The 13,540-nt window shown below is 36.7% G+C and overlaps 3 protein-coding genes across 4 annotated transcripts in view; 1 reads left to right on the top strand and 2 right to left on the bottom strand.

Annotated features, from left to right (window-relative positions):
* Positions 1-13,540, bottom strand: part of LOC306859227 (coiled-coil domain-containing protein 171-like) — a 472,225-nt gene that overhangs the window by 231,326 nt on the left and 227,359 nt on the right. The window lies entirely within an intron of this gene.
* LOC306859287 (uncharacterized protein) lies at positions 1,763-5,812 on the top strand. Its single transcript, XM_079400252.1, has 5 exons — positions 1,763-2,190; positions 3,301-3,365; positions 3,587-3,634; positions 4,755-5,063; positions 5,226-5,812. The coding sequence occupies exons 2-5, from the start codon at positions 3,312-3,314 to the stop codon at positions 5,238-5,240; spliced, it is 426 nt and encodes a 141-aa protein (XP_079256378.1). The 5' UTR covers positions 1,763-2,190; positions 3,301-3,311; the 3' UTR covers positions 5,241-5,812.
* The window catches only part of ctc1 (CTS telomere maintenance complex component 1), a 25,221-nt gene continuing 21,262 nt past the window's right edge, over positions 9,582-13,540 (bottom strand). The window contains exons 24-25 of one of the 2 annotated variants that reach the window (XM_079400143.1): positions 13,108-13,132; positions 10,592-10,694 (exon numbers count right to left, since the gene is read on the bottom strand). Coding sequence is in view for 1 of the 2 variants with exons in the window: in XM_079400144.1 (XP_079256270.1) it covers positions 10,330-10,426 (97 nt within the window). In the remaining variant the exon portion in view is untranslated. Of the gene's footprint in view, positions 10,427-10,591; positions 10,695-13,107; positions 13,133-13,540 lie in introns of those variants that run through there. The other variant, XM_079400144.1, reaches the window with a different exon arrangement.

Here is a 13,540-nt window from a genome sequence, read left to right as displayed (position 1 = left end):
GGAGTAACAAGTAGACCAGACGAAATCTAACTGAACAGACAGGACTAATATACACAGGTAAATCATAGCTAACGAGACAAACACAGCTGAACAGAATGAACTACTAATGACATGACAGGAAACAAACCAAATATGGACACAAGGGGCAGGAACACATGACACACACATGACAGTTCCCTGACAAGTTAGTTTAATGTAAGTTTAATGGTAGGTTTCTTGAAGCGTCTTGGAGACACGGTTCTTCTGGATTTAGTCTCAGTTTGTTCTGTTTCTTCATGTCATTCCAGACAGACTGATGATGATCAGATCAGATCTCTGTGTGGAGCACTAAAATCTCACTGGATTATTGTTATTAATGGCTAAATGAATTTCCTACTGACACACTACAGCAAAAGATAGAAATAACTGATTTAAAACCATTTTTAGCTGCTGGAGATACTAATGTTGTAATCATTTTTACAGAATTTGTACAGAATTGGTCCAAAGTCAGAGTTGGAATTGCTTAAAAATATATATTTTTCCAAAAACAATGCATGTATGCAATTTTGTATAATATCCAAGATACACATTTCTAGTAATGATGCAGTTAATTCTCATATTGTATTTTCAAAAGGTTTTGGAATATCTGTCTTCTCCCCATATTTGTCACGACCGAAACACAGTAATAATAATTTAATTAGAAGGGTTATATTGACCTATTAAGATTTTGCTAACATCTAGATTGTAAATAATTTTAGTTTTTCTGTTTTATTAAAACACACACACACACACACACACACACACATTCAGAGGTGAATCAATAATTACATTTTTGACTATTTCAAATGTAATTTATGAGATCTGTTGTATTCATGAGATTTATTCTTTGTAAAAGGCAAAAAGTTGATCATACTTATTTCAAAGTGAAGGATTCATTAGTTTGAATATACATTGAACCAAAAACCATCATAACATCTTAGATGATAATTCAGCTTTCTTTAATTTTGACAAAACATCCCATTTTTCGGTAGTGACGGTAAAGCTTTGGTAGTGACCAGATCTCATATACTCACATACTACAATACTACTGAAACATACAGAAATACAAACAAAACTACATTTATAGGACAGTTATTTTATAGTGTAGTAAATATTTATAGTGTATTTAGTTTATTTCCCCCAAATATGAGGATTATGTGTTCCCTTTGTCACTACTGGAACAATGATGACGTTTCGGTATTGACTGTTTTGGTGACACTTAAGTACTTTTTAACCTAAAACATACACTGTTTCGGTAGTCACATGAAAAATGTGGGACAAAGTTTCATTATTTACTTTTTTTTTTTTGGGAACGTTACTTTTTAAAAGAAAAAGATACTTTTAAAAACAACAATGGAAAAAAAATACACAAATTATTTTAATATTTTCATAAATTGAAATTTAGGGGTTAGGGTTGGGGATTTTATATGTATTAAGCTTACTAATATTTTAAATATTATTCTGGGTTTTAATAGATAATCAAATGATCTTAATAAACATCTAAGATTTGAATACTTAAATGCTTTTTAAATGTTTTTTGTGGTTGTGGGACAGCAGTTTGCACCAGTTCTGAACCAAATGTGTCCAGCTTTGAAAACACATCTGAAACACTCATTATCTAAATCAGCATTTCAGATGCAAATGAAGTTCCTCTCTAACAAAGGAAGTTCACAGGACATTTTTACAGTTTCCTGTGGTGTGTTTTGGTACTTTCTTCCTGCCACATTACGTCAACCTCATCAGCACAGCGTCTGGAAATGTGAGCGTGATCTAGAGGAAGAACACGTCTCGATGCCCACACGTCCTGAGGATCTCACTTTCAATTAAATCTGCCCACAAAAGAGCTGGGATTGTCCCACAGGGGAAATTAAAACGTCTATATTAAACATCTGTATAATCAAAACTCATATCTGTGTCCGGCAACGAGCTCGGTTTACAAAAGAGCTTGATTTCAGCCGTCCAGTCCGTCTGTCTGTGGTCGGACACAAATAGATGTTTATAAGGGCTCCGTTATGTTCATTAAAACACGCAGCGTCTGTCTGACGGCCCCCGCATGTCGAGAAGCTCGTTTAAATGCCGTCGGTGCGATCGAGGAGATCCAGATGAACTTCAGCTCATGATCTCCTGCTGTTCTCTGTGCTTCACTAACTGAGCGCTTCGGGTCGATCACAGGTAAGAGTTAATCACTTCATTCTAATCAGGGTTTCTGCAAGCTTTATGAAGCTCATTTTAAGGCTTTTTTCAGATCAACTTGAGAAAATTTAAGGAATGAATTGAACACAACTGTCTTGTTTTTCAGTACAAATGTGTCCCTGGAGCACAAAAGCAGTCTTAAGTCGCTGGGGTATATTTGTAGAAATAGACAACAATACACTGTATGGGTCAAAATTAATGATTTCTCTTTTATGCCAAAAATCATTAGGATATTAAGTAAAGATCATGTTCCATGAAGATATTTAGTAAATTTCCTACCGTAAATATATCAAAACTTCATTTTTGATTAGTAATATGCATTGCTAAGAACTTCATTTGAACAACTTTAAAGGAGATTTTCTCAATATTTAGATTTAGATTTCTCAAGATTATTTATTCCGCTTTCAGATAACGCATAAATCTCAATAAAACAAAAACTGACCCTTATGACAGATTTTGTGGTCCTGGGTCACAAATGTCTAAAGATTCTTTAATCAAGATACATTTACTGGAAATGCAAAACAACTGAAGATATGAAGTCTTGTTTTCTGAGAAACTGATCAAAATAAAGCGAGTTTATGGCTAAAACAAGAAAAATATCAAAATGAAGCAATGCATATTACTAATCAAAAATGAAGTTTTGATATATTTATGGTAGGACATTTACAAAATATCTTCATGAACATGATCTTAATATCCTAATGATTTTTGTCATAAAAGAGAAATGTATAATTTTGACTCATACGATGTATTGTTGTCTATTTCTACAAATATACCTGTGTTACTCATGACTGCTTCTGTGCTGCAGGGTCACATGTTTTTGTTTTAAGCATAAACTCACTTCATTGAGATCAGTTTCTCAGAAAACACATCTTTGTTTGCATCTCATGTAAATGTATCTTGATTTAAGATCATTTTTTGAAGTGCATGCAGCATTTATGACCATGACTTCATGAATTAAGAACTTCTGCTCTGATTTATGACCTTCTTATTCTTAAGGCCTTGATTTGTGAACGGGTGAATTGAGACTTTTTAAGACCCGCAGAAACCCTAAAGATACGTCATTAACTGCTTTCGTTGTTTGTACAGTAACTTTAAAGATGAAGATTGCTTTGCTGGTTCTGGTGCTTCTGGCGTTCGGACACTCGCTGCCTGTAAGTGTATTGGACCGTTTTAGTTTCTTCCAGAAAATGATCTGTTAAATGAAGCACAGTTTTAAGTCTCATTCACTAACCTGAATGTGTTTGAATGAAATAAGAAGTTTTGAAGTAGAAAAACTGAAGTAGTACATGTCTCTTTTGTTATATTATTAGTATTTGAGCGGTAAATCAGAACATGATGCTAAATAAACGTCACTGTTTTTGTCATGATACAGATGCAGCGGAGGAGGGTGACGAGATCAGAGAGCTCAGAAGACCACGGGGTATGAAACACACACACACACTCAATTACATAAACACACAACACAATCTCAGACACACACACACACACACACACACACACAATTACATAAACACACAACACAATCTCAGACACACACACACACACACAATTACATAAACACACAACACAATCTCAGACACACACACACACACTATTACATAAACACACAACACAATCTCAGACACACACACACACACTATTACATAAACACACAACACAATCTCAGACACACACACACACACTATTACATAAACACACAACACAATCTCAGACACACACACACACACTATTACATAAACACACAACACAATCTCAGACACACACACACACACTATTACATAAACACACAACACAATCTCAGACACACACACACACACACTATTACATAAACACACAACACAATCTCAGACACACACACACACACACACTATTACATAAACACACAACACAATCTCAGACACACACACACACACTATTACATAAACACACAACACAATCTCAGACACACACACACACACACACACTATTACATAAACACACAACACAATCTCAGACACACACACACACACACACACACACTATTACATAAACACACAACACAATCTCAGACACACACACACACACTATTACATAAACACACAACACAATCTCAGACACACACACACACACTATTACATAAACACACAACACAATCTCAGACACACACACACACACTATTACATAAACACACAACACAATCTCAGACACACACACACACACTATTACATAAACACACAACACAATCTCAGACACACACACACACACTATTACATAAACACACAACACAATCTCAGACACACACACACACACACACACACACTCAATTACATAAACACACAACACAATCTCAGACACACACACACACACACACACACACACACTCAATTACATAAACACACAACACAATCTCAGACACACACACACACACACACTAGATTACTAGATTTTAATCAAAATATGATTTATCTTTCAAAGAGACTGAAATAGTGAAGCTGTTCAACAGGTTTCACTTCATCAGCTTCTTTATAAGAAACTAAATCTGAGTTTCTGATGCTTTTCAGAGCGAGTGCGAGGAAAACTGCAGTGAAGAGAAGAAAGCAGAGGAGGAAGAGGAAGGAGGAGATGGAGACGAGGAAGATGAGGAAGGAGGAGATGGAGATGACGATGAGGAAGGAGGGGAAGAGAAAGGAGGAGATGGAGAGGAAGGAGGGGAAGAAGAAGATGAGGAAGAGAGTGATGGAGAGAGCGAGGAAGGACAAAGTGATGAAAGTGCCGCAAAAGATGAAGAGAGTGAAGCCGAGCAGAACAATGAGGAGACCAACGGAGAGGAAGAACAAGCGTCTGGGAAGATTTCCTCAGATCTGACAGAGGTCAGTCGATCATGTGATCATTTCCTGGAATATTCTGGAGTATTTTCATCTGAACGTCTGTGACGTGTGTTTATTTGCTCAGTCACATGGAAATAACTGAAATATTAATGCTATAATAGTATAATAATGCCTCAGTTTAAAAACAAATCCTCTCTCCCACAGGATGTGACATCATGATGGGCGGAGCTCCCACCGGAGGACACTGTGTAGAAGATCATGGAGTCAAAGAAGAAAATATATGCAAATTCATATTTAACTTACATGCAAATTAAGATTTACATCATGAATCAGAACCAGATTAACATGGATATAAGCTAAATATCAAGGGTAAATAAACGTTGCATGCTATTTTAAATGTTATTATAGTTTATTATTGGTAAAAATGACATTTGAACTTTTTTGTTTCCATTCCATTTAGTTTTATTTACCTTAATTTGGTTTTTCAGTTCAATTTTGTGTCATTTTAATACTTAAGGGCTGCTAAATATAACAGATGTAGTTTATTAAATGTATAAAACACATTTTTCTAATTCATTGATCTGAATTCATTATCAGGCCTACATATATAAAATATCAATACGTAGGCCTACATTATATATCAGTAATATGTACATTCATGTAAATCTGAGGAACCGGCATTACCAGAGCTGGACTACGTTTTTAATGATACATAAGTGTATATAATCCTCAATTTCTATGAAAAACATCATTAATAAAGGTAAACTGTCATGAAGTAAACGTCTCACCTCAGAAACCGTCCCGTCTGTAGATCCTTCAAGATGTCTAGAGGATGTCCCATATCTCCAAAACCATTTATTCTAGCTACCCAGATTGGCTATTGGTAATGATTTAAATGTACAAGGCATTAAGATTTTTGAAAAGGAATTTAAGATTAGCCAATTTTATTGATTGGCCATTGATATTGCACTAAAATTAATGAATGCTTTTTCTGATGCTTCAGGTTCTCTCTCAATATTAAGAAATGTGTGCTGTTGCCTATCCACTCTTGTCCAGAGAGCTCCACTGCCTCAATAAATGTCCAGACTGAGGTGAAATATTTGGGTTTAACAATATCTGAGGATGTCCATAGGATAGAGGAGGTTAATATTGAGAAACGTGTCACTGGCTGACCAGACATCTCACAGTATTTAGAAGAGTTATTCTATCTAAAGCTGGAGGTGTATCTAAGCTAATACATCCTTGTCGCTCTTATTTCTGACAGCAATATTAGGAAGGCCAACTCAGTCATTTTTCAATTTCTATGGAGAAATAAAGCGCATTATTTAAAAAGGTCCCAGTTAGTATAAAAATGGCGGATTAAAAGCCTTAGATTTTGAAGCCTTGATAGGCTCATTTAGGATTAATTGGTTAAAAGCTTGTTCTAACTCTCTGTGGTTTCACATACCTAGGGCTATTTCTGGAAAGCTTGGTGAGATGTGATTTGGATATTAATAAGATTCTAAATTTCAGTCAAATACTACACTTTTGTAAAATGATATTCACACATAACTTTACTGCGCACAGTTGGGTTCTGTGGAGCAATACTTATAAACAGAAATCAGTATTTAAAGCTGAATGGTTTGACTGGGGAGTTCTCTTTGGAACTGATCTGATGGATTGTAAAGCAGTTCTACTGGATCACACCAGCTTTGCTGAACGGTTCTCACAGAGAGCATCAGAAACGTGTAAAGCTATCTATCCCTGTAGCCTTGGTCCACCTGATCCAGAATACTTTGACTTGTCACTCCAATATTGCCGAATTTATCAACTGGTCATCATAAATTAGTAGATAAAAATGTCAATAATAGGGTTGCTACGGATGCTTTTAAATCTAAATTGTTGAATGATTATAATAAAAAACAATATGCCTGTAAACCTTTCTGATGTGCTGGGAAAAGCCTTCTCTAAATATGTTAAATGGCCAATTCCACCTAAAGTTAAAGAAACACATTTCAAAATTTGTCATAGGATTTATCCAGTTTCCAATTTTCTTCCCAAGCTATTTAAATTTGACAAGTTGAGTTGTGCTTATGTATTTTTGAAGTCACATCCTCGCGTGTAAATATAACGTTTACCGTTTTCCACCGTGTTGCTGAAGGTTCTGGCCAGCTCCATCAGGAGGGCCGTCCCCACTCCAGACTTCACGACTCCGGGGCCCCACGAGTCCCTCTGGGCCCCGATGATGATATAGTGATCTGAGAGAAACACAGACTGCCGGTTAAATACTCTGCTGATCACAACGTGAGCGGCGGTCTGACCGGGTTCGATTTTGCCCTCGATGGAGGCGAAGATGTTGTTGAGCAGCACCGGCTTCATGGTGTTATAGACGGCCATCTTCACCCTGCGCTCGCCGGGCCCCGTGAAGCCCGTACGGTAAACGGCCCTGCCAGCCCCGTGGACAACTGGAGCCGGACAACTGACTGAAAACACACACAAACACATCAAACTCATGATACAGAGGCTGCGGTTCAGCAATGAAAGGGGCAGGGTGACCTCAGCAGCTCGGAAGCGACGTTGGCACTGATTGGCTGAGCCAGGATGATTGGCAGGCCTGAGGACTGGGTGGAAGGGAACTGGGTGTGAACGGGTCACCGGAGCCCAGGTGCACCTGCCGTGATGAGAAATGACTATAAACTGTGTCTAGACACATTTGAACACATAATATGGAATAAACATCATCAGCTTTAGTGAAGATTTGATGATACTGTGCTGGAAATCTCACTTGGAGAGGTTTGACAAGCCTTGGACTTTATAATTAAGAAATATTATAAAAAGTAACGGATTTCTGATGAAGTAAAATGATTTCATTAAGAAAAGAAAATATTATTTTAAAGAAGGATTTTGAAAAACATTTCATTCATTTAACAAAAATACACATGAAGTGTAATGTAAAATACAAAATAATAAATAAAAAATACATACTTTCACATGCACATTTTTTTTGTGCCCTCGAGAAACTATTCACATGAATGTTTTTCATGCTTACGCATTTCAATTTCTACTTTTATATAACCTATTTCCTCTGTGTATCACTGCCATCTATTTATTACTATGAATAAAATGATAGTGTGGATGCACATAAATGAACAGAGATCAACCTGCTCAAAATTTTGTTTTTCTTACGGTAGTACTTCTAATATCAAGGCTTAATGTCCAATTTAACACATCCTGGTTATTTACCTACAGCAGCTAATGAACCGGAAGTCTCATCCAGACTTACTTCTGCGTTTAGGAATAAGGTGGATATGCTGAATTTAATGGTTTCTTGTGCGCACGTTTATTAAATTTTTTTTTTAAAGGCCCTTGAGGGTGTAATATAGTGCTACTGTCAAGAAACCCAAAATGCTTATAACCTGCATTTTGCATATGAGTCAGCAGAAGTTAGAAAAAAGGTGTTTATTACGTTTGAAATATGGATTTTTTTCTTACAATAAAGGCATGGATTTGCTACAGGAGGCCTTTATTCACCCCCCAGAGCCCTGTGAGACACGTTTTATTACAGATGCATGCACTTTATTTCACGTCTTCTGGACTGTTGATAAAAAGCACCTGCTTACCTCATTGAAAGGCTTGAAGGGGCCAGGCCAAGTTTTTAAAATAAAACAAATCTCCAGTGTTCAGAATTACTTTCATTATTCCAGTCTTCATGATGCTGAAAATCCAGCTTTGCATCACAGGAATATTTTTTTTTTTCAGCATAGTAAAATAGAAACAGTTTTAAATTTTAAATTGTAATATTTCACAATTTAACTGTAATTGTTGATCAAATAAATGCAGCCCTAGTGAGCATAAAAGTATTCTTTCAAAAACAATCCCAAACTTCAACAGTAGTTTCAGTGTAGATTCAGTGTGAACTGAATTCTGTATTTTTATCCATTTCTGTTTTAAAACTTTCCATACAATCAAATACTTTTCTTTCAAAAAAAAAAAAAAAAAAAAAAAAAAAAAAGAAAACAAAAAGAAAACAAATAATAATAAAACAAATCAAAATAAATCACTTACTAAAAAATCATCAAATCATAAAAATGTCCAATTAAATTATTTTAAAATTAAGAAAAAAAAAAAAAAATCTAAACAGAACTTTTTTTAAAGTCAAATTGCAAAAATGTCAAATTAAATTTTAATTTGATATTTGTTTTTTTTAAATACATCAAAATAAAATGACTTACTAAACATGTATTAAATCATAAATGTAAAATTATCTAAATGATTTAAAATTAAAAATAAATCAAAATAAAACACTTACTAAAGATGTATTAAATAAAAAAAGTAAAATTAAACTAAATTATTTTTCAAATAACTTTAAAATAAAACACTTTTTCTAAAAATGAATAAAAAACACACAAAGTCCAAATCGAAACAATAATTTTAAAATAAAACAATCAAAAAAACCTAAAACATTATTAAAGTATAAAAATGTCTAATTAAAATAAAAACACCACTTATTAGTAATGAATTAAATAATAAAAATGTAAAATCACAATAAATAATTTACCAAAATAAAACATTTCTAAAAGAAGAGGAAGTATTTTATTTGTTATTCTGCATGACATAACGGACATCAGAGAAACGTGAACATGTGAATGTGTTGTTAAATTATTGAAATATTAACTTAAAATCTCAGGGGTCTTCAAGTAAATATTTGAGCTCAAAAAGGGTTCGGCTGAGCAAACGTTTGGGAATCTCTGCATCAGATCATCCAGCAAAACCAGCATCTGAACCTCCTCAAATTGAGAATATGAGACTCGAACAGACACAACGAGAAATATTAGTCCTGAACACAACTTACACAATATATAACCACAAACCGGTACCACTAACCACCAACAATAACTAAACCCTCCAGAAGGTTCTTCCTTCAGTGTGAACTCATGACTTCAGAAGTAGTTCTCCTTTTGAGGTTTTATTTACTCTCCTGCTGCACATATTGATTTCCATTACAAACACACACAGAGCCAGTGTCCACACACACACACACACACACACACACACACACACACAGACCTGCTGGAGACAGAAGTGTGTGCTTGATAAGAGCAGATAAAATGAGCAATATTCAGCAAGCACAACTGACATAGTGTGTGACACCAGAAGATATCAGACCTCCAAAAACACAAACGTGTGAAAAACCTCACTGAAATCATGTCATGTGATCATGTGAGGAGTTTTAATGTGACATGTCCTGCTTCCTGTCTGTCTGATCAATGACCGCCTGTAAGCTCCGCCTCCGAACTCTCTTCTGTCAGGAGCTCCGCCCACTGAGCACTCATCCGTCTGGAGCTCCGCCCCCACACGCTTTCCTACTCTGTGATTGGCTCGTGCTGAGAGACTTCAAGCTGAACTGATATTCAAGAGAATCAAATCTATAAATCAAACGTAACAAATTAAACATAATTCTGTTTATTTCTGTTTCTGAACAAGACTTTTATCTTGCAATATTTACTGTGTATAATAATATAATCACAACAATAAAAAAATAATGTAATAGAAATATTACAAAATATATTATCTTGTTACAAACATAATTCAGTGAACGAGTGAAAAGCTCAAGAACAGCAGCAGGACATCAAACATATAAAACACTGTCTGCTGTTTAGTGTTTGTGTGTTTATGTGTGTGTTTAGCGTGTGTTTAGCGTGTGTGTGTGTGTGTTTATCGTGTGTTTAGCGTGTGTGTATGTGTGTGTTTAGTGTGTGTGTATGTGTGTGTTTAGCGTGTGTGTATGTGTGTTTAGCGTGTGTGTATGTGTGTTTAGCGTGTGTGTATGTGTGTTTAGCGTGTGTGTATGTGTGTGTTTAGTGTGTGTGTGTGTGTGTGTGTGTGTTTAGCGTGTGTGTATGTGTGTGTTTAGTGTGTGTGTATGTGTGTGTTTAGTGTGTGTGTGTGTGTTTAGCGTGTGTGTATGTGTGTTTAGTGTGTGTGTATGTGTGTTTAGCGTGTGTGTATGTGTGTGTTTAGTGTGTGTGTGTGTGTTTAGCGTGTGTGTATGTGTGTGTTTAGCGTGTGTGTATGTGTGTGTTTAGTGTGTGTGTATGTGTGTGTTTAGCGTGTGTGTATGTGTGTGTTTAGTGTGTGTGTATGTGTGTGTTTAGCGTGTGTGTATGTGTGTGTTTAGTGTGTGTGTATGTGTGTTTAGCGTGTGTGTATGTGTGTGTTTAGTGTGTGTGTATGTGTGTTTAGCGTGTGTGTATGTGTGTGTTTAGTGTGTGTGTGTATGTGTGTGTTTAGTGTGTGTGTGTGTGTTTAGCGTGTGTGTATGTGTGTGTTTAGTGTGTGTATGTGTGTGTTTAGCGTGTGTGTATGTGTGTGTTTAGTGTGTGTGTATGTGTGTGTTTAGCGTGTGTGTATGTGTGTGTTTAGTGTGTGTGTGTGTGTTTAGTGTGTGTGTATGTGTGTTTAGCGTGTGTGTATGTGTGTTTAGCGTGTGTGTATGTGTGTGTTTAGTGTGTGTGTATGTGTGTTTAGCGTGTGTGTATGTGTGTGTTTAGTGTGTGTGTATGTGTGTGTTTAGCGTGTGTGTATGTGTGTGTTTAGTGTGTGTGTGTGTGTTTAGCGTGTGTGTATGTGTGTGTTTAGTGTGTGTGTATGTGTGTTTAGCGTGTGTGTATGTGTGTGTTTAGTGTGTGTGTGTGTGTTTAGCGTGTGTGTATGTGTGTGTTTAGTGTGTGTGTATGTGTGTTTAGCGTGTGTGTATGTGTGTGTTTAGTGTGTGTGTGTGTGTTTAGCGTGTGTGTATGTGTGTGTGTATGTGTGTGTTTAGCGTGTGTGTATGTGTGTGTTTAGCGTGTGTGTATGTGTGTGTTTAGCGTGTGTGTATGTGTGTGTTTAGCGTGTGTGTATGTGTGTGTTTAGCGTGTGTGTATGTGTGTGTTTAGTGTGTGTGTATGTGTGTGTTTAGCGTGTGTGTATGTGTGTGTTTAGCGTGTGTGTATGTGTGTTTTTAGCGTGTGTGTATGTGTGTGTTTAGCGTGTGTGTATGTGTGTGTTTAGTGTGTGTATGTGTGTGTTTAGCGTGTGTGTATGTGTGTGTTTAGCGTGTGTGTATGTGTGTGTTTAGCGTGTGTGTATGTGTGTGTTTAGCGTGTGTGTATGTGTGTGTTTAGCGTGTGTGTATGTGTGTGTTTAGCGTGTGTGTATGTGTGTGTTTAGCGTGTGTGTATGTGTGTGTTTAGCGTGTGTGTATGTGTGTGTTTAGCGTGTGTGTATGTGTGTGTTTAGCGTGTGTGTATGTGTGTGTTTAGCGTGTGTGTATGTGTGTGTTTAGCGTGTGTGTATGTGTGTGTTTAGCGTGTGTGTATGTGTGTTTTTAGCGTGTGTGTATGTGTGTGTTTAGCGTGTGTGTATGTGTGTGTTTAGTGTGTGTGTATGTGTGTGTTTAGCGTGTGTGTATGTGTGTGTTTAGTGTGTGTGTATGTGTGTGTTTAGCGTGTGTGTATGTGTGTGTTTAGTGTGTGTGTATGTGTGTTTAGCGTGTGTGTATGTGTGTGTTTAGTGTGTGTGTATGTGTGTTTAGCGTGTGTGTATGTGTGTGTTTAGTGTGTGTGTGTATGTGTGTGTTTAGTGTGTGTGTGTGTGTTTAGCGTGTGTGTATGTGTGTGTTTAGCGTGTGTGTATGTGTGTGTTTAGCGTGTGTGTATGTGTGTGTTTAGTGTGTGTGTATGTGTGTGTTTAGCGTGTGTGTATGTGTGTGTTTAGTGTGTGTGTGTGTGTTTAGTGTGTGTGTATGTGTGTTTAGCGTGTGTGTATGTGTGTTTAGCGTGTGTGTATGTGTGTGTTTAGTGTGTGTGTATGTGTGTTTAGCGTGTGTGTATGTGTGTGTTTAGTGTGTGTGTATGTGTGTGTTTAGCGTGTGTGTATGTGTGTGTTTAGTGTGTGTGTGTGTGTTTAGCGTGTGTGTATGTGTGTGTTTAGTGTGTGTGTATGTGTGTTTAGCGTGTGTGTATGTGTGTGTTTAGTGTGTGTGTGTGTGTTTAGCGTGTGTGTATGTGTGTGTTTAGTGTGTGTGTATGTGTGTTTAGCGTGTGTGTATGTGTGTGTTTAGTGTGTGTGTGTGTGTTTAGCGTGTGTGTATGTGTGTGTGTATGTGTGTGTTTAGCGTGTGTGTATGTGTGTGTTTAGCGTGTGTGTATGTGTGTGTTTAGCGTGTGTGTATGTGTGTGTTTAGCGTGTGTGTATGTGTGTGTTTAGCGTGTGTGTATGTGTGTGTTTAGTGTGTGTGTATGTGTGTGTTTAGCGTGTGTGTATGTGTGTGTTTAGCGTGTGTGTATGTGTGTTTTTAGCGTGTGTGTATGTGTGTGTTTAGCGTGTGTGTATGTGTGTGTATGTGTGTGTTTAGCGTGTGTGTATGTGTGTGTTTAGCGTGTGTGTATGTGTGTGTTTAGCGTGTGTGTATGTGTGTGTTTAGCGTGTGTGTATGTGTGTGTTTAGCGTGTGTGTATGTGTGTGTTTAGCGTGTGTGTATGTGTGTGTTTAGCGTG

The sequence above is a fragment of the Barbus barbus genome (genome assembly GCF_936440315.1).
Source record: "Barbus barbus genome assembly, chromosome: 40".
In the NCBI taxonomy this organism is placed as follows: domain Eukaryota; kingdom Metazoa; phylum Chordata; class Actinopteri; order Cypriniformes; family Cyprinidae; genus Barbus; species Barbus barbus.
The sequence above is the reverse complement of the archived record's forward strand: the minus strand, read 5'-3'. Positions and strand labels throughout refer to the sequence as shown.